This window comes from Dicentrarchus labrax, unplaced genomic scaffold (assembly GCF_905237075.1).
Source record: "Dicentrarchus labrax unplaced genomic scaffold, dlabrax2021, whole genome shotgun sequence".
Classification (NCBI taxonomy): Eukaryota; Metazoa; Chordata; class Actinopteri; family Moronidae; genus Dicentrarchus; species Dicentrarchus labrax.
This window is the reverse complement of record NW_026136724.1, coordinates 3,251,414-3,276,680: the sequence shown is the minus strand read 5'-3', so window position 1 is coordinate 3,276,680 and position 25,267 is coordinate 3,251,414. Positions and strand designations below refer to the sequence as shown.

General features: G+C 40.4%; 1 protein-coding gene across 1 annotated transcript in view; it reads left to right on the top strand.

Annotated features, from left to right (window-relative positions):
- Positions 1-23,706, top strand: part of tmtc1 (transmembrane O-mannosyltransferase targeting cadherins 1) — a 141,572-nt gene extending 117,866 nt beyond the window's left edge. The window contains exons 11-19 of the mRNA XM_051391690.1: positions 3,609-3,752; positions 6,517-6,625; positions 6,917-7,019; positions 10,144-10,279; positions 12,747-12,891; positions 13,104-13,241; positions 16,005-16,127; positions 19,877-19,954; positions 21,425-23,706. Of these exons, the coding sequence (XP_051247650.1) occupies positions 3,609-3,752; positions 6,517-6,625; positions 6,917-7,019; positions 10,144-10,279; positions 12,747-12,891; positions 13,104-13,241; positions 16,005-16,127; positions 19,877-19,954; positions 21,425-21,550 (1,102 nt within the window). The 3' untranslated portion in view covers positions 21,551-23,706. The remainder of the gene's footprint in view (positions 1-3,608; positions 3,753-6,516; positions 6,626-6,916; positions 7,020-10,143; positions 10,280-12,746; positions 12,892-13,103; positions 13,242-16,004; positions 16,128-19,876; positions 19,955-21,424) is intronic.
- Positions 23,707-25,267: the final 1,561 nt, after the last annotated feature.

Here is a 25,267-nt window from a genome sequence, read left to right as displayed (position 1 = left end):
CTGTTTATTTTTAGAGGTTGGCTCTGGTGGGAATTGAACCTTCAAGTATGACAGCATTTGTGGCACATCTACACACCAGACTTCAAAGCAACATTTTATTTTTATGTTTAGGGACTAATATTGTTGACAAATTTGCAGGTTTTTTCACACATGATTAAACTCAGTGTAATGAATATACTGTCAGATAAATGTGCTTACACATTTTAAGATACATGGAAGCAAGTTCACACACACCTTAGAGTGCACGTTCTCATGCGCGTAATGGCCTTGTTTCAGCTCAGAGCTTGTGCTCCGTTCATCCATCACACACACAGGCTGCATTAATGAAAGAGAGTGTCCATTAGTCGTTCCTGTCACTGGAGAGGCTTCCTGAGGAACCACAGAGATGCGTCCACCTCCGTCCCTCTCTCCCTCCGTTTCAAATGAGTTCATCTGTAATCTGGCAGCTGTTTGTCTGTGATAATTTGTAGAATTTGACTCATCTCTTGTTGACGGTTTTCAGTCTTTGGTCCAAAACCCAGACATATTAATTTACAATGATAAAACAGAGAAAGCTGCAAATCCTGTCTGAGAAGCTGGGACTGTTCTTGTTTTTAAATGGTAAAAAAAACCTGCTGTCTGTCTATTCAAACATCAGTCACACAGATTGCCGTGGCTGCTGTGACAAAATCATCTGTGGTCGCGTGTAAATAGTACAGTCACCAAATGCAGAGAGCGCATTAACTAAGACACACAGAATGGACCCCAACCAATGTCTGCCCAAACTCAAGGTCCCATTCACAAAAGATATCGCACTAATGATACTACAGTGCCGTCTGTTTGTTTTAGAGAGGAGAAATTACAGATTGTATGTTTAAATGTTCATTTGCAATTTTCTGTAGTTGTCCTAGTAATATTAGTTCTTAAGTGTACTGAAGTAGCATGGTTTAACTAAGTTTGAGTCAAAAATGTTATAAATGCAGTTGCAAGAACAATGCTTTCTGTGTTTGATTTTAAAATAGAACTCTCATTATGACTATTCTTCATATACATTAATGCCCCCTGCTCTTTCATTAATTTCTATCTGTGGGATCTCTGGTTTTCTATGCTCACTCTTTATGGAGTGTTTTCTCAGGCTGATTGTTCTTTAATTTAAGGTGCTTTCACTGTGCCCTCTAGCTGTTTTCACTTAGTTTCTCTCAGCAGTCGGACTTCTGTTGTTTTACAGTTTCATTCCCTTGTGGTAAATAGCAGGTATTATACTGTCTGTACCATCTGTGCATATGCTTGTACTGGCTACAGTCACTGCTGCCATATCAATGGAAAGTCTGGGCATAACATGCCTTATAAGTGCGCTTCAGTTAACATCAACTCTCTGAAGACACAAATAATTTTGCTCTAACTGCGTGTGGCTATTAACGCTGGTATTCGTGAATCAGATTTTTTTGCAATGAAGCTCATTTGCATAGAAAAGGCGACATTTTGCACTGAAGCATCAAATTCTTTTGCACCCACAAAAAGCTCCCTCATAGTTAGTTTCTGGCTGTTTGTCCAACTCATAAAATGTCTTTCATTATCTACAGCTGAGTAAATCTGCTGGACTGGATTATATCTTGCGAAATCAATCAGTCAAAAACACTTTCAAATCAAGATGTTAATATAAAAAGGATTTGTAGTTCAGCCTTAATCAGTGCTAATAACACTCCCATTTGTTGTAACCTTTGGAAAGTTAAGCTCTTCTTTTCTCTATTTCTCTCCTTGTAATGAATGCATGTAGCATCTCCAACAAGTTCTCTTTATTTCCTGGCTCTAAATCCCTCCTTTCCCTCATTCCTCCACTCTCTGCTCTTACCTCCTCTCCAGTATTCCTGCACAGTTGTGTGCTGCCAGTATGTGGGAGCTCCGCAGCACAGCAGCTCTCTGCTAATCCAGCTTGCCAAACCCTGAGCAGAGAGCCTCAGCAGCTTTCATCCGGCTCCAAACCACATCCCTGCTCATAATAATGTGAAACCCACCAGACCACTCACTCTCACTTTAATTAACCGGCCTCCGCTTCCTTTTCTGCTCCTTGTTTTTTTCCCCATAGAAAGGCAGAGAGAGGGACAGAGATCCCTTTGAGTCCCTCACATTTTTAATTCCAAAAGTGTTTTCTTAACAGCTGTCTTTGTTTGGCTGTTTCGTCCTGTTTTAATTTGTTGGGTTTAGACAAAAGAAGAGTGAGGGAGAAATATTTATTAAATGTTCTATTTTCATTCTATGTTATTGTATGTGTGTGTGCCTCAGTCAGCACTTATCTCCTCAGTTATGAATTGTATATGGGATCAGGCATAATTAAATAAAAAAGCCAATGACTGGATTCCTTCCTTCAGAAGGGCAACATTTATGTGACATAGGTGACATAAGCAGATGCTGATGCATCTGTTTCCTTAGATTGGTGCACCACCTTCTGCAGGGTGGACCGAATTGACTAATTTTAGTGATTTTGGCCAGGCTAGCAGCAGGGCTCCAAGGAAGGCGGTGTCAGTTGGTCTGTGGTGGTTTTATTTTATTTAGTGGCATCTAGCAGTGATAGCAGCAGCCTTTTTTTCAGGTCATTATACACTAACGAAAACAACGCCTGTTCAAGCTAAAATTAGGTGTTAAGTTCCTTTTTAAATGGAATATGACAAATATTGATCCTGTTTCCACAAAGGGACTAGCTAGACATTGAAAAGGATAACCAATAAGTTGGCATCCATGAATAAGTGGCTTTCAAAACAGCCAATGAATGACTTACCTAGTAGCAGCAGAACTGTAGTCTGCAGGCCTGTGGGAAGCATAGAAACCTGACTGTGAAGGTTGTGACAGCCTAAGTGGATCTTTCCTTGCTTGCTCAGCTCTATGGATTGTCGATCAAGCAGCACTGTGTGATGTGGAGCCTCTCAGTGTACAGGTAGACTCAGTCGATCAGTGCTCATCGCTGGTTTTCTCTCAGGCATTTCCAGCTGCTCCTCTTCCTGCGCTGTAGAACGCCAACCCATTAACACGCGGGACAAAGTTACCATAGTAACAGTGAGGAGTGTTGCCACAGCGTCCAGTCACTTCTTGCCCCACAGCGTCTTGTCAGGCTTGTGTCACCATTATGGGCCCTAGCTATAAAAGTGTATTTCAATTACACAGAGGTCTTTTGTAGCAGTGACGGAGAGCAGCAGTAAATGTCAGCAGAGAGGCTGCTGGCTGCAGCTACCACTCACTGCTGATTTATCTGCACCATTTGCTCTGAAGATTATCCTTATCACTGTGACAAAGCACTTAGTCCAATCAAGATCATGTTATGGCATGCTTCCCTCTGGAGGCGTGCAGCCATTAGTAGTTCCTAAGATGAACATAGTTTGACAGCAGTGCTCGGTTCCAGAGCTAGAGACTGAGAAAACTGGCTGTTACGGATGACTTTCAACACAACTCTGAATGAATGCTGATGTTGCTTCATAAGCAACTGTTTTCTAACAAATTCACCATATCAACTTAAATGGTGATAATATGTCAATGTTCACATCTTGTTTCTGTTGCCCTCAAGTGGCCAAAAATCCCCAAAAACAATTGCAGGTTTAAATCCTCCCCCCTCATTTTCTGCTGTTCTCTCCCCTCAGGTTATACCCCCGCCATGCCAGTGCCATGAACAATCTGGGCACTCTCACTCGCAGCCCGGAGGAGGCTGAGCGCTACTACAGAAAAGCACTGGACATCAACCCTCAGCATAACCGAGCTCTGTTTAACCTAGGAAATCTCCTCAAGTAAGACACACACACTCACTGTCACACACAAGCCGAAAAGGCTGTCGAAGAACAGCAACTTTTCACTTTCCACTGTTCTTTCTCCAGAACTCTCCAAAAAGCACCCAAAATTGCTCACAGCTGTCTTTTTTTGATCAAGGTTCTTTTTATTTTCAAATATATCATAAAAGACAAACACAACTTAAACACAGGACAGTCAAGTCCCTCACCCCAAAACCCCCCGCCATTGGTAACAAAATATATCAATATAAATGCATTAATACACATAAATTGACATACACATAGAAAAAGAAGTCAATAAAAATAACAATTAATAAATTAAGAATGAAAAGAAGCAACACATACATACATATGCATTACAAAGTTATTCTGGTAACTGCCAGGACATCAACAAAGGATATAAATTGTTGACATAGAGTTTTCTGGTGCACCCTCTGATGGTATGGTATATTTGACATTTGATTTTCAAATGGAGAGAATCCCTCCATTTGAGTAAAATAAAAATCATAAATCATATTTATATAGCACTCATTAAAAGGAGCATTTACTGGGGATACATCAAACAGAGAAATGATTGGAGATGGGTCTACTGTTATCCCACATGTTGTAGAGATGGTTTCAAAGATGGATTGCCAACATCCAGTTTGGGACATGACCAGAACGTATGTATTAATGTGACAGGAGCTTGTTTGCATCTGTCACACATAGGGTCCAAATCTGTCTTAATCTTAGATAATCTATCCTTGGACCAATGAAGATGATGAACAATTTGAAACTGAAATGCAGTGTGTCTAAAGGAGATTGGGAGGAATCATCCAAATGAATGAATCATACATCAAGATACAGAAACTAGAAACCTACCAAAAATAGCATATATATGTCAATATTTTAGAGACAAAATGTTTATTTTTAGGGTATCTCGTGACTTATTAAGAGGAGCCAAGCTCCTCCAGCTCCCCTATAGTTTTAACCTTGAATACTATAACATCAGCATGTCATTAGCATTGGGAAATAAAGGTTTTAAAATGAAATATCTGTATTGGCCCGAAATGAAAATCTCTACAGATATTGTGGGACCTTAAGAGGATGCCTAGATTATGCACATGCGACACAAACTAATGACTAAAGACTACTGACTCTGAGATAAACTTGCTTTTAACTGTGCATCCATTTGGACTGTGGGTTGTGCACATCTTCAAAAAGTAACATGACACAAACACATAGTTAAAAAGTATTTCTCTGGCTTAGCGGAGGCAGCAGTTAAGCTATGTCTACAGGAGACACCTAATGTTCAGTGCAAATAGGTGGAAAAAAGACTGTATTAACTGTATACTACTGTATATTGGTTTTGGCAGTTGGCCAAAATTAGTTGTAAAATATCTGCATATGGGAGATTAGCAAAAATCAAACATTGTGCATTCCTAGTGTCAATGCATTCGAACAAAGGCGTCAGTGTCTCCCTAGAAATACTAATCCTAGGGTTGAAAATGGACACCCTTCCAAGTATGGTTTTGTTGTGCTCTGATTAAACTGAAGATTGTCATCCATATATTTTTCAATCAACAAACCATTATTAAACCTTAATGATCATGATTTATTTCACTAATCAACCTCGGAGTCATGGTGTGCCAGTGCAGACACAAACAGATTTGAGAGACATTTTGCATCAAGTGTCAGTACTCAGATTGAAATGACCATTCAAGCTGAAGATGTAGTAGCATTAGTCATACTGGAGTCAGAGGCTACAGGGCCTGAAAAAGAATGATTCACCATGCTCGCTAAATGAAAGTCGTCTATTACCCCGACTCTTGACACCTCTGCTGTAATCTGACAAGCTCTTTATATAGCTATGGAGTTTCTTTGTTTGTTTTGCGGTCAAACAGCGTCAACTGCCCTCAGCTCCGCTGGCTCTAATAGAAAATTACATCAATAATAAAAGCCAAAATGAAGTCTATTATTATGGCTCAGCTCCATTACCATCGCCGTGTTACCAGTGGAGCTGTGAGAACAAACACACCAACTGAGCCATCGATCCACTGCTGCAAGTCCTTGACAGCTCTGTGTGTTTGTTTGTTTGTCTGTATTTGTGCTGTTTGTTTTGTGGATATGAATAAATTATATGTACTGTATATTATATACACTACAAGCGTGTAATCCATGGCTGTGATTGAAAGTATCATAATCTTGCTGCTACTAATGATGATGATGATAGTGATGAGAGTATGATGATCAGTGCTTGGGTCGTTACTCAGAAAGTAATATATCAAGGCTTATCCACACCAAGAGCAATAACTTTACACATCAAAAAAAGTAATGCATTACTTTGAACCTCGGTTAACTTTCTCCTTTCCTGTACTTAGATATGCATGTGCTAGTCTACCTATGTTGAAAGGACGACCACATTATATTACATACCGGTACATCACATCACATTACATTAGCTAGCTAACTTAAGATGTGATTATATATGTGTGTGGCTTTTATCTTTTAACCATCTTAAAAATAATATTGCTGTTGATTATGATAATGAGGATTAAGATGATGATGATCATGATATCTTGATGATGGTGATGAGAATCAGATGATATTACTACTGCTGATTATGGTGATGAAGATGATGAGAATGTGATAATATTGCTATTGATAATGCTGATGAGAAGTAGGATGATGATGTTAATATTAGGGATGATGATGAGCATACAATAATTTTGCCCTTGATGATGATGATGATGATGATGATGATGATGATGGTGCTGTGTTGCAGGTCCCAGGGGAAGGAGGAAGAGGCAGTAACTCTGCTGAAGGAGTCCATTCGCTACGGTCCACATTTTGCTGATGCGTACTCCAGTCTGGCGTCCCTCTACGCTGAGCAGGTGAAACATCCAGAAACCATGAAGAGCACACTCCCTGTCTCTCTGTCTCACTCCCACACACACACACACACACATTTGACACATTTGACTTTGGTGCCTGGAGGCGTGTTTTAACTCATCACTACTTTATAACTCCAGAATTAAATTAGCTTTAGTTGTAGATTGTTAATCTCTCTTCAGGCAGCTATAACACACTGTTAGAGAAGGCTGTTTGCTTGTACACACTCCAGCTTCCTGTAACCTTGGCCCCTGTTCTACTCCTGTTTTCATTCCATCTGCATTCTCCCACAGAAACGCTTTGCTGAAGCCAATGAAGTGTATCTGAAAGGTATAGAGAACTGTCCAGACAGCTCCGACCTGCATAACAACTACGGAGTGTTTCTGGTGGACACGGGTGAGTTCAACCATGTGGCTGATGGGTAAACACCACAGCCCTCTACTGCATAGACCACTGCCTATATATCAAAGTCATACTGAAGAACCATACTGGTTTCTCACTACTTTCCTGTTTTCTTAAGGTTACCTGAGATTTTTAGGATTGATTTTCCAACTTCCAGGCAGCTATTTCTTTTAGTTCCTTTAAAACAAGTGCTAGTTTGCAATAGCTGCAATCACGCACGCAACTCCACAAGTTCACATACAGCCTAACCAAATATCAGCCTCCTAGGGCAAAAACTGTGGCTGCCAAAGATTGGGGAAATTATTTTTTACAATTATTTTTGCACAAATCATTTGTTTGTTTGGACATATACATTCATTTCTAACTCAATATTAACTAAGCAAATATATATTAGTAAACACTGAGCATTATTAACTTGGCAGAGCTGTATTGAGTTGCATTAGATTGTACAGGTGTACTTAATAAAGTGGCCTGTGAGGGTATGTGCTTGTTGAAGTTTTTTTTCGCATTGCAAATTCACATTGTTCTTTTCAGGATGTGCAATTGTATTTGTTGTCTTCTAAATTTTCTTTCCAGTCAGAGGAGACCGACTGAAAGAGGGTCACTTATTCAGTTCATTTATAATGTGAAACAGGAAAAGCATTGCAGTTACTTTTATGGAGGTGGTCACATGTCTCATCTACTTGTAGAACAGACAGGAAGTAGTAGTATGCTTTGTTAAATGTGAGACAAAAAGGCACATTTGAAATATTTATATCATTTTAATAATATGCATATGATTATATCATGTAAGTCACCCAGAACATCTCAAATCTTTTCTTTACGTTCTCATTTTGTGATTCACACTCTGACACAGTGGGTGGTGGTAATGGCTGGTTGCTAGTGTTAGAGCTGAGTGTAATTTTTTTTTTCTTTTAAAGAGAGAAAAGTACAGTGGCCGAGAGTTATGAACAAACTGTAAAAGTCACAACACAAATGCAAAAGCCACAGCACAACCAAAATGACATCCACGAAACAGGTTTAGTGAAAACTCTGAATGTGTTCACCCTGAGATTAGTGAAACTCTACTAAAGGCGGGGCCAGTTACCATGGTAACGGACTCTGTGAGCAGTTTCTGTTTTCTCCTTCTCAAGCAGATGCGTCTTTTCATTCATTACATGTTCTCATTCATTAAGTCCATATCAAAGCACATTCATTAGCAGAGGTACGTCGAAATCAAAATCCTGGTTAGATATTAGTTTTAGTTTTAGATATTAGTTTGTTACTGAAGCTACTTTTATGTGCTGTCATTTCTTTGAACAGCATTTTTTGTCGACATCCGTTGTTGCTCGCTTCCATTGTTTTGGGGCTTTTTGCATTCATGTTGTAACTTTGCAATTTGCAGTTCGTTGATGCCACTCGGCCACCATAAACACAATAAACATGATAGATGAAAGATGATTTTGACTAATAGCATAAATTATTAATAGATTTTTAAAATGTTCTACAGATATCGCGATAATGTCACTATTGTGAATTATTTGTTTTATTTTGGCCATGATAATGGTGTAATGAAAATCAGATATCATGACAGCCCTATTTGTGTGCCAGATGTAACAATAAATGTGGAGGTCTTATGAAATTGTCTTGAGGGCCGGTAGTTACAGAACCCTGGTCAGGATAGTCACTGTTCAGCTAAATAATAGGGCACTTTTTTCACTGCGCAAGTGCAATAAGTTAATGAGCCCCACATAAACAAGCTAAACATCGAGTCGTAGCGGACCAGTCTGATGTGTGTTTGGTTTGTTGGCCTGTTGTCATCTGCATGTGATTTAATGAAGATAAACACAGTGGACGGCCATATATAATGCCACTGTGCTCAGATGCAGCACCAATCAGAGGCTCCAGATTTATAAACATATGTGTGCTGCTGCTGTCAGATGGCTGCAGAGATTTAATGAACTGAAGGAGAAGCTTTTCATACAGAATATATCTCTCTCTATATATATAGCTGCAGACACCAGATATTGTACCAATCACTCATATTCATTTATATATAAATGCAGCTGGATTTACCAATGTTCCTGCTTTAACCACATAAACAGTTATTTTAAATGCTTTTTTTGTTTTTGAATCCATCCACTTACTTATTTTAATGGGATATTTTTACCAGATGCCACACAAGTATGAATGGTTGTTGTACTATTGTTACCATCATAAACACTGAATAACAGAAAATCTGGTCCCACAGATTCACAACTCGTTTACGAGTCTCATTCCCAAGTAATCAAATACTGCCACTTGGTCAGTGGGCTTTAGGTATCCCTCTAGTATAATTTTTAGACTTAAAGTAGTTACGTCAGGTACAAGTAAGTTCCGTTTTATTCATATACTTAAGTTAAAGTTATGTCAGGTACATTAAGTAAGCTATGTTTTATTCATGTACTTGATTTTCCTCAGGTACGTTAAGTAAGTTATGTTTTATTCATGCACTTTAGTTAAAATTACGTCAGGTACATTACGTAACATTTATTCATACATACCTCAGGATCGTACAGTCTTTTCCTAACCCTAACCAAGTAGTTTTTAATAATAATAACTTTATTTATATAGCACCTTTCAAGAGTAGATGTCCCAAAGTGCTTGAGAACAAAAACAAGAAAAATAAGAACACAAAAAACACAACAACCAGCTACAACAAAAGCTCAAACTAAAATAGAACAAAATGTCGAAACAAATGGGTTTTGAGTTGCTTTTTAAAATTGTCAACACAGATGTAGTCACAGATCACAATTCCAAAAGCTAACTTGACTAGAAGTTGTGGACATTGCATATGTATTTTTGCTTACATGCTTACACGGCTCTGTACGCCCAGAAATGATGTTATATTTTGAAGCAGAGGGCCACTGACCAAGCTGCAGCATCTAACAAGTTGGGAGTGAGAACATGTTGACATTTAATGTTTGTTCATCTGTCTCCTGCCTCACTTCTCTTACATCCTTTGTTTTTTCCTGTATCCCATCTGTCCTTCCTCTCTTTCCTTCCTTCTTTCCTTCCTTCGTAATTCCTGCCTTATTTCTCTTATTCCTTCATTCCTTTCCTCTGTCCTCCCACCTCTTTGCCCTTTCCTCTCCTCCAGGAGAGGGGGAGCTGGCAGCCGCTCACTACCAGCAAGCTGTTAGACTCAAGCCAGCACACTATGTTGCCATGGTGAACCTGGGCCGCCTGCTCCGATCATCCAATGAGAACAAAGAAGCCGAGTCTTGGTACAAGAGGTTAGTGAAGTATGGTATTTTAGCAGCAACAGCTTCTACTCAGGGCAGCCTGGAGCAAAAAATATTTACCAGCTGCACAGATGCTGCTGTAAAGCTGATCCTGAACTTTGACCTCCCAGAAGGGCAAGAAAAAAGTTACTGGTTGCTTACTGGATTGTTTTATAGCTATTCTTTACATTCACACATTTTCAGTTTTTACTTAATCTGAACCAAATTGAAAAGAAATGGGTAGCTGGCTTTTTCACAACATCAAAGTGGAGGTTAAAGAAGGGAGAATTATCCATTAGATGAGTAAATCACACTCCAACCATATGGAACATACAGAGGTAGTCAATGGACAGAATCTTGTAAGAAAGTATGGAATGATTTCGTCTTTAATATTGATTTTCAAATACATTTTGCACTGATCTTGAACCTAGCTCTCTACTGAACGCACAGAGATGAAAGTGATATCGATCTTCTCGTCTAAACTCCTAAGGAGGGGGCATAGGCGAATATTTCCCAAAATGTTGGAGTGTTCCTTTAAGGGAGAATTTAAAAGGAATACTTAATTAAAAGGATACTTTGAGAACCTGCTTGCAATATTTTAGCATCATCGAATCCACATTTCGAGGCTCATGTGTAAATCAGTATATTGGACACTAATGAATCGCCATCATTTTGTATCATCACTAACCAGTGTAGAATTGCACATCGGTAATTTTCACATCTCTACAGTATAACCCATTGCATTGTGGGATCATTATAAATATAAAATAGTGTACATGCCATGGATGTTATGTGTAGACCCAGGCGCAGAACACAGATCAGGAGCACATTTATTGAATAATTACTGTTGTTGGAGATGGTTGAGGACATGGTACGGCTGGTTAGGACAAAGGGGAAGGTAGAATGGAAGATGCCATGGCAGCGTGGCCGTTAGAGGGAGTGAGGGAGAGTTGGTGGCAGGCAGATGGAGCTAAGCTTGAGCCAAACAGTCTGGCTCTGGATGTGTGTAGAGCTGGAGCTGTAAACTGACCAGGTGATGTGAGGTAGGTGAGCTGACTGGGAGTGGTGCTGAGCTATTGCACACTGTGCTAAATAGCAGAGCCAGAAGCCAGGAAGGGGGACCACACCGACAAACACAAAAGCCCTATTTGCACGGGACTAATATTATCAGGTGACTTCATGTGATGTGTAATAATTGTAGAGGACGTCTGGGATCTTAATCCTGTGTGAATCTGATGTGTTTGTAATTTGTAAAGTGCAATGTACCTACCATATTTCACCAAACACAGAGGTCCAGTGATAATATCAGTGCGAATTGGCATCTCTTTTGGGTCATATTTTTTAATTTTGCAAGCTATAACATTTTTTAATGTAACAGAGTGAACTTAACATGTTGTGGCAGTGGAAGAAACATGGCTCTGCACTTAACAAGATGCATACAGGTCCTTGATTTATTATAAGATCAGTAAAGTTAGTTTTTAAGTGGAGTGGTTTCTGCAGCTGTCTCTAAAACAACTTTCATGTATTTTAAACTTTTAATTATAAACTAAATTTATCTGGAATGAAACATCAGTACTAGTGTTCTGTTTGCTGTCCACAGCTGGCTGTGTGTCACATTTTGTCCTTTTGACTTAATTAAATACCTGCAGCATCACACAGCAGCAGAAACCATGAGCGTGTCTCTTAAGACTGAGATTGATGTGCGCATTTACGCATTTGGCACAGCAGCGGTAGCTTAATTAACATGACAACTGCGGGGTAATGCCTGTAAATTCGAATGTGAATGTGCCGGACGCAACAAATCACATGAGGTCGCCTGTTAATACTAGTCCTGTGTGAATAGTGCTGAAGACAGAGACACCATTCGGTGTAGCAGAGGCTTTCCATTGAGCCAACATGCACAGTAAACACAGTCAGGGTGCTTGACTGTGTTTGACCTGAATGGAACAGAACCGTAATTAGCATCATTGGTAACACCCGTGTTTAGCCTACTGTTTCATATCAAAGTGCCTGCTGTGAAAAAGGTTTATTTGGCGTCTTTAATATATTATTAGTCTGTTATTAAAATGGCCTTACATTGGGTAGAAAGCACATTATGACTAGTTTAGCACTTGAGGACTTGAGTGTAAAGACTTGAGACTTACCTGTGACTTGCAAAACAATGACTTGGTCCCCCCTCTGGATTTTCACTGTGAGCCAGCTGGTCAAGAAGCAAAAAGTCTGCTGGATAACCTGTAGCAAGGGTCAGATAGCAGAGATTCTGTAGATAGAGCAAATATAAGAATGCCTTGATTCAAGAAGCAACAGGGTTTATTGGAATACAGTCTTAAAGTATTGACCATGAACATTGGTGTACACTAACTACATTATATACAATTTTATGTGTTTGTTTTATCACTGTACACGGCATATAAACACAATTTAAAGAGAACCACCATCATGAAAAGACATGTTTGTGACCTCTGACCTCTACCTGCAGGGCCCTGCAGGTGACGAGAAAGGTTGACATCCTGACTCCACTCGGAGCTCTCTACTACAACACGGGCCGCTACGAGGAAGCCTTGCAGGTGTACAGAGAGGCCGCCACCCTGCAGCCAGACAGCACCGACATCTGGCTGGCTCTGGTGAGCGCGCGCGCGCACACACACACACACACACACACACTAATACACTCATTATATCATGGATTGCCAGGACATCTGGGTGTGTATGCATGTGGTTTAGGAAAGCTGCCACATCAATCGACATCTGTCTGACCTCAAACATTTAGCCAAACCCTGAAAAAACAGTTTCTCTTGTTTCACACAGACTCACACACACTGTATTTCTGTCCCAGGCTCAGGTCTTAGCTATGGCCGGTCGTACCAAAGAGGCAGAGAAGATGACCCTGGACATCATATCCAGAGAGGGCAGCTGTATTGAATGCTACCGCCTCCTGTCTGCCATCTACAGCAAGCGTGGCAACTACACAGAGGTGTGTGTGTGTGTGTGTGTGTGTGTGTGTGTGTGTGTGTGTGTGTGTGTGTGTGTGTGTGTGTGTGTGTGTGTGTGACTGTAAATGTGTGTGTGTCTCATAACCTTGGTGTCCGTTGCTCAGAAGTAAGATAACACACAGCATGTTCAGACAATAGCACTCAGGAATGATAAACTCTTAGCAGAAGACAGTTTCCGCTCCAGCAGTTACCGTGGAAACCAGTCGCCTCCGCTGTACAACAGACCAGCAGCCATTAGCTGGCGAGCAGCTGCCACTCATTCTCCCACTCCGTTCTGTCACCACCATCAGCACCTCTGCTCGTCTGTCTTTCACTTTCACTGTGACCCAGTTTCACAGTAAATTCTGTGTGTGCCAGTGTGGTATTGATGGGCCACATCACTGTTGCCACTATTGTCCCACAATGTTTTCATAGAAGAGGGAGAAGCCACGCAAAACAAAAAATCGAAACCGCTTTGTTCCCATCTGCCTCACATTATAACCAAACTGCAGATCAATCCAGACTACACCATGTGTCACAAAAATAATGTAAGGATGTATTTTCTTGTGTTTGAGCTTTGCTACTGTGATTGAACGTGGCCAAGTAATTACAAGTGCATGCACACATACAGTATGTGTCACATGTTGCAGATGTGACGCTACACATAGCTTCCTGTGTGTATGTGTGTGTGCACGGCTCATCAGTGCATTCACTCCAGTACAATCACAAGAAGCGGAATGCCAGTATCATGACCAGTGGGTGAAAGACGTATGTAGATTGTATTCTTAGAAGTGAGAAGTAAATGTAGAAATGATTCTGGAGACCCTTTTGGACAAAAGCAGTAATGTTTGTACGGCCTGATTTCATTGATTTCAAGGGGAATCCGACCAAATTCAACCTGGTGGCAGGCATTAAGATTACCTATATAGACATTACCAGTCTTCTCACTGATGTCTTGTTTATTTATGTAGGTCATATAGAAAAAGCTGTATTAAATGCAGACTCTTTCATAACCAGTTAAAAACTCCTTGTAGTATGTTTAAGTCAATGTAGAAATACCATCGATTGCGTTTCTAATTTTATTAAGTAAAAGTAAAAAAGTATTATCAGCTAAATGTACTTGATACTATGTCCTGTAATTATGCAGAATGGCATTGGTATTTTTTATCATAACTGATGCATTAAAGGGGAACTGGGAAACTCTAGCCATTTCTTCGCTGGTTTTCACTTTTGTCGTTGCATGTTTTCTCAACAAGCGCCCCCCACACCTCGGGGAAGAAAATTTAAAAAACCCTTAAAAAAAAAAAACCCCCCCCCCCCCCCCCCCCCCCCCCCCCCCCCTTTTTTTTTTTTTTTTTTCCCCAACTTTTTTTTTGGGAAAAATGCTAACAAGGGGGAAAAAAAAAAAATCCACCCTTTTTTTTTTTAGCCGGGGGGGCAAACAATGGTGGGGGGGGGGGGGTTTTTTTTTAAAAAAAAAAAAAAGAAAACGAGTTTGTGTTGTTGCACAACTCTTCACGGGACGGTGTCCCAGTTACAGGTTGGTCGCCTGGGGACGTGGGGAGCTGGGAGCACTAAGAGGGACCATCCAAATGATTTCTAAACGGGTTTATTAAGTTGAAAAAAGCCCCAAATTCCCCCCAAAAAAAAAAAAAAAATTGTCCGGCGGGGGAGAAATTTTATTTTTTTTTTAATATAGCTATATACTGTTGGACGTAGTTTATGTAAACAATGCATGTTTTAAAAAGTAGATAATTTATACTTTGTTGTAGTACTTGAGTAAAGACATGTACACAGTTGTTCCAATTTTACAAGGAATGAGTTTTACTTTCAGTAGTATATAAAAATTAAATTAGATGTTTAACTTGCAAAGAAAAGGAAAAGATACTTCACTCAAAATGCATTATTTTATGAAGTTGTCTCACCCTATAGTCTGTAGGCCAGTATTGATTGTAAAAGTTGCACCTCTTCGGTGGCTAATATTACTGTAATGATCCTAAGTCAAGCAGCAGAGGTTAAGTGGCAATCTGCAAATACTATTGGCCTTTTATGAGCTAATTATGCAAGAGTAGTCTTACATGTCACTGTTTATGAGACAAAAATTAAGAGTATATCCACTTTTCCAGGCACCACTATATGTCTGACTGTGCTTGACCAATAACCACATCTGGATGAGTTCCTCCGACTGGTGGTAGCTTTGGTACTATCGTGTCTGTACAGAGACCCATACCAAGCACGCAGTGCAGTAGGAGACGTTGCACAGGGCCAGGATAGTTGTTTCCCCTTGTTTCCAGTCTTTATTCTAAACTAGGCTAACTATGTCTTAACTCCAGCTCTCTGCAGCGCCTCTCTACTAAATTCACACACACATTCACAAATTGCATCTTAATTCTTCCTCTCTCTTCTCTCTGTCAGTGTGGCAGTGATGAAGCTGACGCTGCTCTTTCTCAGAGACAGGAATACATTATCACGTTCTTCATCTCTCCTCTTTCTGTCTGCTGAGCCCCGCTTTAAATCCCTTCAGACTTCCTCTTCTCTGCATTCTCTGCTTCTTCTCCTCTACCCTCCATCCCTCCCTCTCCTTCAGAGGCCTTCATGGTTCAAAGTAGCAGCTGTGATTCGTGCTCTGAACCTGCATTGACTCTCAACGACCACACCAGGAAGTACACTCAAACAGCAAGATGCCCACCTCTGAGAGCAGGGGATTTCTTGTGTGTGTATGTATGTTCAGTAATGTGTGTATTGACTGTGTGTGTCTGTGCCAGGCTCTCGAAGCTCTGGACAGGGCTCTGCTGCAGAATCCCAGTGATCTGACTGTGAGAGCAGAGCTGTATTTCTCCAAAGGAAACCAGCTGCGAGAGATGAACCAGCTGGACCGAGCTTTTGAGGTACTGCTCTCTCCCTACTCTCTCTCTCTCTCTCTCTCTCTCTCTCTCTCTCTCTCTCTCTCTCTCCCCCGACTGACTTCCTTTGCCCCTCTCACACTCCTGTCTCAGCTTTAAACAAGTATAGATTTTCTATCATGTGTGGCTGCTGATCAGCACTCTGCCTCCTACCGGTTGATGTATTCTGTGAGGAAAACAGTAATGTTAGCAAATTACATGTGCTGCTCATGTCAGAGTGTGTCTAAACGATAACCCAGTTACAACCATTTGTAGTTCAAGACAGATCTAACTCAAAGACTGGGCGATTTGTGGCTATTTTGGAGCCTTTGGCCAGACAACTGCTGAAAATCAGTCAGTTTTATCAATAAACAAATGAAGTTCACAATTTAAAATAAAGTTGAGTAATCATTCATGTATTTAATTTGGTAAAACTGTCATCAGTGCACTAGGGTTGTCAACGAATATTCTAAATTTGATTATATAATTAAATTGCGATAAAAACAAACAGACATTTGATTGTGAATATTGAGTTGTGAGGAAAACAGCCTCACCATGGCAGACAGGAGTCACATTGAGTGGTCCGAAGACTAGAAAGGCGCTATACAAGTACAGGTCCATTTACCATTTACCATCTCTGCAGCAGAGAGAGTGAGATCTAAGCATCTCTGCTTGGAAATAATTCAATAGCGGCAAATCCCAATGGAAGCTACACTGGGGACTAGATAACTACAGCAGCTAACAAGTTAGCTTGCGTATGGCGTACGCCATATGGCGTCCACCAATTCAAGCCCAGCACGGAAAATCAACTAGATTTCTTACATGTACCATTATCACTGAAGGAAGTAAAGGAATAGCTTAACATTTGACACACTGAACAACAGAGAGCAGCAGAGAGAGAGAAGCCACTGCTAACTGCTAAGCTAAAGTACTGTAGCTAGCAGAACTGAATAGCATGTAAACATTTAGGGACAACATGGTTAAAGGAGAGAGCTATGAGTGCTTGAGCAGAACTACAGTACATTTAAATGTATAGTGTGGAATTATCCGCTACCAGCGAGGCTGCTTCGAGCGGGGCTGTGTGCACAACCAGGAAATCAAATATGATTAAATCGGGGAAAAATTGATTGTTCTCTCTCTTAAAGACAAGCTATGAATTCCCCCTTTCCCTCTGACATACACCGTTCCTATTACATCATTACATCATCTTAACAAGATTTGTAGCTGAGGGTATCTCTGAAGCGCTACAGTACTTCATTATTATGCTGTTTGTCACACAGTTTATCTTAAAAAGTTGCAGCTTCTGTAATTTGCATATTTTATTTCCAATAATATTTTGATTAGCTGTGCATTTTCCTCTTTAGTGCTCAGGTGATTAAGGTGAGCGTTTCCAGCTGCAGCTCCAACACACAATCTGTAAATGCAACTCAAAGTATAAATTGACTGAACAGGAAACCTGCTAACACGGGTCTAACTATATAACAACCATACAAGAGATCCAGCTCATTTCTGCGATTACTCTCAGGCAGGACTACGTTGGCCCACCGCCTTTCACTTTCACTTTGGGACTTAACATTCAGGCAGATCTGTTGGCACGCTGAGAACAACTTGCCTTCAGACCCATGGCTCAGATTTAATCTGTGATAGAAGTTTCTGGAAGGCACTTTTCCTGCACAGGAAGCCTTGATTGACTTCCTGAGAAAAAGGCGTGAGAGGAGAGAAAGCAAACAAGCCAAAGACGGAGGACTCAGAGCACTTTGTGGAAAACACTGATGGAGTGGAAACAAGAGCCGAGGGGGTCACCTCAGGTCACCACAGCTTTAAAGAGAGCAGTGTTGGTGCAGGGAAACTGCTTTATTAGTTGATAGAGATAATGGTGTTATTTCTCTGGTATTATCACAGCCTCTAAAGGAGCAAAACAAACACAAGACGCGCAGCCTGAGAAAGCGTTTGAAGTGTGGTTTTAAACTGGTTTATTTTAGGACTTCAGTGTCTGTTTTTTGTCTCAAGTGTGTCAGAGCAGAAAGTCTCTGATTCAAACATCGCCCTAACCTGCCCTAATCCCTGCAGATAAGACACATAAATAAATGAGGCGCAACTGTTGAGCATTTCAAACACTGCAGACTGTTTGCGTTGCAGTCTGTTTCGGCCTCTAAAACAGCATTCAAGCCTGACTTTTTAGTTTATCAAGTGGATTTTTTTATTTTAACAAAGAGTGAATTCTTTAAAACAAAGCCCATCTTCTGGGTTAAAAACTGAGGATAGAGGTCCTCCAGTCCCACAGTGCTGCTGGGCTATGTTAATTAGTTAAAATCCAATAAATTGTTCCCTACTGCTCAGTACTAATGGTACAGAGCACAGTGGCTTAAATGTATCTTGTAGAACCAAGATACACTTGCAGTCGAAAGCCCTAACCCTGCAGTGGAGCCCCCCTAACACTAGAAAGGAAATCAGACTGGGCCTCTTAAAGATCCATTGTGTAACATTGAGGAGGATCTATTGTCACAAAAGGAAATTAATACTCATAGGTATGTTTTCATTAGTGTATACCCCCTGAAAATAAGAACCGTTTTTGTACCTTAGAATGAACTGTTTTATCTACCTCTTCTACGGAGTCCACCATGTTGAACTGCCGTTGGACAGCGTTGGAAGCAGAGCTCCATTCATTCCTATGAAAGCTGCTCAGTGGCACCTGAAGCCGAAAAAAGCCACTTCCTGGATGAATACATTGTAATTTGTTGTTTGTTGTGATGCTCTAAAAAATGTATCCACCGTTTTACAGTCACTGCTTTGAAAGCAATGGTTGAACATGAAGCGTAATAATGCCTGCTGTGTGTTAGTAGATGTGCTGTGTTTCTATACATCACTGCTCTGCTAAGTACTCAACATGGTTGTATCGGATTTCACCTTGACACACAAGGCTGAAAAATCTACCACACCACAGCAAATTTTCCAGGAAGTCCAATTTTTCTAATGTTTTAATGGATGTTTTTCATAGAAAATGTTTTGACTCATAGCAGAAAAACCACAGGAGTAACTTATACCATTAATGAGAGCATGTTCTATTTAGGTGTACCACTTGCAATGGCTTACCTGTGTAATGTAGCTATTAAGGCTGCAACTGTGAAACAATCAGGTTCCTCTGGCTCCTCCTAGTGCTCCTAATGGTATTTGCAAGAATCCACTGAAAACAACCAATCAGAACTGAGACAATTAGCTGATTGTTGAGTCTCATCCATTGTCAGTATTTGACCCAAGCCACCAAAACCTGGAAATGAGACTGAACAATCAGCTCTTTCTCTGCTCTGTTTGGTTGTTTTTGTTCAGACACTATGCAGTTGCATTTGGCATCAGTGTCATCAGATATGTCTGTCTTCAAATGTGTCTCTACCTCATATATAAAGCAGTGTATACAGCACCTCTCTGATGTTTGTGTACAGTAAACAGTTGGACATCAGTCTGTGCTTTTTCTCCACAATCTTTTTTGAGTTGTTGTTTTCATCATTTCACATGCGCATATTTCCATAACTGTAGATGAAGGTTGTCACAGTCACATGCTTCCTCAACCACCTTTGAACGTGGTTTTGATGATTGGATTTGGATAACATCTTCTTGGATGTGCTCTCCCCTTATCTTCTCAGTAGGGATGAGCCCACAGTGTCGACCCTGTTGTTGTTTACTGAGTGAAAGGATGTGACTGATGGTCTGATTAGCTCTGACATTGACCACAGTCTGTTTATGTTCTCTCCTACTAGAGCTACAAGCTGGCTGTGGAACTCAAACCTGACCAGTCCCAGGCCTGGATGAACATGGGAGGGATTCAGCACATTAAGGTAGCAAACCTCAGTTCATTTCTAAAGTCAGAACACACCAACACTGTACCACACTGTGGTAAGTGAAAAAACTGTTTTCAGTTGGATTTTCCTAAGTCTCAAAGGGAAAAGGTATTACAGAACATTTTGCACATTAAAGCTACACAAGGTAATAACTTTTTGTCATTATTGCTGAACTTTTCACTGTGTTCTGACAGTAGTACATTCCTCTGGCTCAGAGGAACCAGATTTTTCCACAGATAATCTGTCTCATATACTACTGTCAGAATACAATGAATGTTTCAGCAAATATGACAAAAATAGTTTTCTTAAAATTACCTGCTGCAGCTTTAAACTCCTGACAAACATTACTGCTGACGGACAGGAACATAAACATATCCTGGTCATCCACAGATGTTGTTCAAGCTGTGCATTGAGCCAGCTATATGCCTGTGTTTTTAAAACAACAGGAAGTCAGTTATTGTAGTTTAGCAGCTGATTTTGCCGATTACCAACATGGTCAGTAGCAGAGACTGTGACAGTCACAATCAGAAATATTCAACCCCCCAAAGATTTTAAGAATTTATCAATTAAAGTTTTTTCAAAGAGCAAGATTCTGCTAACAGATTTTCTTTCAGAAATCAAGTGTTTAATTGTGTGTGTGTGTGTGTGTGTGTGTGTGTGTGTGTACAATTACACATTGTGTTTAATATCTACGCTAAATATTTACATACATGGACAGCTGTGGCTCAGAGGAAGAGCAGTCATCCCCTAATCGGAAGGTTGTTTGCTCAAGGTTGTATCCTTGAGCAAGATACTGAACCCCGAATTGCTTCTGATGCCGTGCATCAGTGTATGAATGTGTATGAATGATAGTTTCTGTTCAGTGGACTTTGCCATCACTGAGTGAATGTATGTGAAAGGGTGAATGTGGCGTGTAGTGTAAAAGTGCTTTGAGTGGTCGGAAGACAAGAAAGGTGTTGTACAAGTACAGGACAATTTACCATTTACCATTTACATAATTTAAAATCAATACAAAATTGAGAAATTAGATTTCCACACATGTATTTTAATTTCCTATTTCCATTTATAAGCACATCAAATAAAATCAGATCATTTTCAGTTTTTATTTTCAAAACCAAAAATTGGAAAACTTGTTGTTTTATTGTCAGGAAATGGCTACTTTTCTGAGTTTGGTTTTCTCATTTCAAAACAAAAATCTGTTGGCTGCAAGTACTCCTGTCAGCCTCTAGTAGGCAGGCTAGCAGGAAACGTGTTCTCACCGAGCGGCAACCTCCATGCCTACAAATGAAGCCAACGCTGAAGTAACAAAAACCACAGTTCCTCAAACGGCCACTTGAGGCTGGCTCCAGAAGTGAGTCAAACTCCATTAGGCCCCATGTTAAAATGTCCAACTTCACAGCAGAAAGAAACATGTTTGAACACACCATAATGTGTACAGTATATAATGTATATTGTTTGTGTGTGCAGGGAGACTATGCAGCAGCCAGGATGTATTACCAGCGAGCCCTGCTTCTGAGCCCCGGTTCCAAACTGCTAAAGGAAAACCTTGCCAAGCTGGACCGGCTGGAGAGGAGACTGACAGGTGGGGCATAGACTACCACAATTCCCCAGATACTGCACCATCGTGGGCGCAGATCAGCCGAGCAGGGCACCACCCAGCTTCTGGAGCCCAAACACCAGCCACACTAGGCTGCTGGATAAAACGGACCTGGTTACTGAGACCTGCCTGTGCGAGAGCAGAGGAGGAGGGTCCAGTTGACCCGGCATGCTGGAATCAAGGAGACTGGTCAAGCCACAGAAGCCTTTTCCAGGGTAGGCAGAAGGCAATGGCTGGTTTAAGACCACTGGGAGCTTGTGTGTTGCCCTAAATACATCAGCTTTACTTCATCTGCTTCAGACATCTGTGTTTGATTGATTTATTGTTTAGGATCATGTGAAGTCTTTTATTTTATGGCACTTAATCACAGATTATAATTCAGTCCTCTGCTCTGCCTATGAGAATTATTCATTATTATATTTACATTAGTGCAGTGAAAGTTTGTGGAAAATGTTATTATGAAGGAAATGAGCATCTTGACAAAATTTTGACCTTTGGGAGCAATATTTGTAACTAAGTGATTGAAGCTCAAAGGCCGACTTCCTAGGCAAAGGTCTTCTTCAGCGAATGGAGCTCACTTGGGTGTCATCCCACACGCATAAAAACATCGGTCACATGAAGACCGGTGGTCAGTCAGTGTTGACCAGGAGTCAGTGCACAGCCACAGAAAAATCAAGGAGGACATTCACATCCAACACCAAACCAGAGTCACAAGCAGGGTTGGGGAAGTTTCTTTAAAGATGTAGCTCATGAGGCTACATGCTGGTCTTCGCTGGAATCAATAAAGGTACAACAACACTACACTGCGGTTAAAAGTAGTCAATTCATAGGACAGGTTGGCTGTCGTTCCCACTCACAGACAGCACATTAACCAGATAACAGCAAAGTTTAATTTGGCCTTTTCGCAAGTAACATATGACAGTAATGTTAAATAACTACAGCTAATATGATTTGCTGCAGGCAACATTTGTCATTTAAGCCAGCAAAAAGCACCAAGTAAACCTGAACCTTTACATGTTTGATTGTGATAATCGGAGGTATCATTGGTTGTGCAGTGTAGGGCTTGTTATTCAAAGCATGTAATTTATTACTCATTACTCTTTTTAAAAGTAAAATAATTACTTATTAGTCCCTGTTAACAGTAATTAGTTACACTACTAGTTATATTACTTTTCTGCCACCCCCTATCAAATTGGTAATTGTGTCCTTTCTCCCACAAATTCAGACTTATAACGATTAAAATCCAGTTTTGTTTCTCAAAATAATGGAATATTTCCAGCTGCTGAATGTAAGTGTTTCCATCTTTCATGCTAGTTTCCTGTTTTGTGATGAGTACAATGACAAAAATGATGTGATGTGAAGGAAGTGATTGGATGGTTGGATTTCAGATCAGTATGAGGTTGGAACTAATGACTTTGGAGGGGTAACTGTAATATTATTACTGACATTTATTAGAAAATAGTTACACTACTAGTTACTGGGGAAAGTAATATTATTACTCGTAATGCCTTACTGGCCAATACTGGTAATGTACAATACAATTGGCTGCTGTCAGACTGATTCAAACTATGTCTTTTGTCAGTAAAAGAGCCAGTTTACTGCACACTTTTTATAAAAATCATTTCGGGGGGGATAGCTACAGATTTCAATTCAAAAATAAAGTGAAATCACATGATGACACCTGGGCCAGCTCGGTTCACTGAAGAGATTCAGTTGAAAGCTCTGAAAAGCTAATAAGTGGACCTTTGAGTTTGGATTGTTGTGTTGCACATGAAGAGAATGGTTTGACATAATATAAAACAGAGCTCTAAGATTATCTGATTTATCAGATAAGTGGGAATGTTTCATAAAAGCTACGCTCTCCTTCTCCATAAATTCTACTGTTCATCTGACCTCCTTTTCCAGAACTGGCTGCAGTATAAGACTGATGTTGCGAGCCTTCTGCAAGTATAATAAGCTAGTGTGTCCACTCCTGTGTGCGGAATCTTCATGCGTACCTCTGAGGTCGCAGTTTGGTTGCTTGTTGTGGGTTTCTTGACAGTGATGTTGATTGTGAATGAATTTTGTTGTGGAATGACAATTGGATGAAAAATGAAGTGACTAGTGCAATGACTGACTTGCACCAAGAAAATAAAGTATATGTTTTATTAAATGGTGTTTGGAGTTATTACTCTTCAGATGTCTGTCTATTAATGTCCCCTCCAGTCTAAAATCAGTATTTCTTTTTGTTCCTACAGTGTGATGTTTGAGCTCCACTGTGCAGAATGATGTATGTGCAGAATTCGATACTAGAAGGATGTTTTCACACTGACACCAGACTTTACAGTGAAGGGGGAGACATATTGTGTCCAGCAGGAAAAGTTTAGAAATTAACTTAATTTGTGTGCAGCTCAAAGTACCTTCATACAGACCACACATAGAGCAAGTGAGCAGTGAAAGGCAGAGATAATAAGCCCAGTTTACGTTTAAGTTAGTAGCCTACATCACAACGTGGTTGTATGTTGAATAAATAACTGAGAGAGGGGCATCCTGCACAAATAACAGGCCCACAACTCTACTGTCATACAAGGTTAAACCTCCAGTAATAGTGCATGTATTAAAAAGAACACCAGTTGTCTTCATCTGCGTAAACTGAGGCTCATTAGGGCTTTTCACACTGCACTTAGTCCAGGGCTTCCCATGGACCCAATCCTGGCACATTTTAATTTCAACTTTATCCTGGGGTTTGCTGGCCCTGCTCTGGTGTAGGGTTAGCCTCGAGTTTGTGGGGTTATTTTTTGAGAATGGACTAAACACAGGGCGAAAAGGTGCCAGTGTGAAACAGGGCTAAAGTAAACAGAATGTAAGAATTGTAAACATTAGTTGCGTGTCACAACAGGAGATTTAACCCAGGGCTAGTAGAAGTTCAGTGTGAATATTTTAACCCTGGATTTAAACAGGTTGTGTGTGAAAATGGGCTAAATTATTCCAGGCCTAATTAAAAGCCTAATTAAGGAAAAGGCTGCCAACCCCTGCCTTACATGCTCACAATATGAACATGCTGATGTTCATCAGGTAGGATTTTACCATCTTACTTTAGCATGCTAATATTTGCACATTAGCACTAAACACACAAGCACAGCTGAGGCTGATGGGAATAACATTACTTTTCCAGGTATCAGTAAGTTTAGGCATGAATGTAAAATGTTCTTTAAATATGAGCAGCACTTCATGGCTTTGTTTTACTTGGAATTCTTGGAACTACCCCGCTGTGTTTATTTGCAGCCGCCACACATCCCTAACTGAGGAAACAGAAACTGGATCTGTTTCAGTATAAAGAGCTCCACTGTCCCACCCATCAGGCCTTCATTTACTGTGTCATGGACACCCAAACAAGATAATCACCGGAGGGCAGTGGCATACACCCAGCGCTGCGAGAGCGCAGCAGAAATAAGATTTGCTTAGGACGGAATCCTCTCAATAAACTGCTCTTCACAGCCAGGCGAGGTCCATTTCCTGAGGGTAATGGGAGCAGAGAGAGACTACTGAACCTCGGCAACAGCCTTGTTTTTAAGTTGACAACAAAAAGTTAACTTCACTTTCTGGATATAACTAAGGCAAGAAAGAAAAACAGTGGCGATAATTTCTTGCGATAAGCTTGGCTAGACTATTCTTATAGCAACAGCAGGCAACACAGTTTGCCATCAACAGGAAAACAGTAGTATGGAATCGGT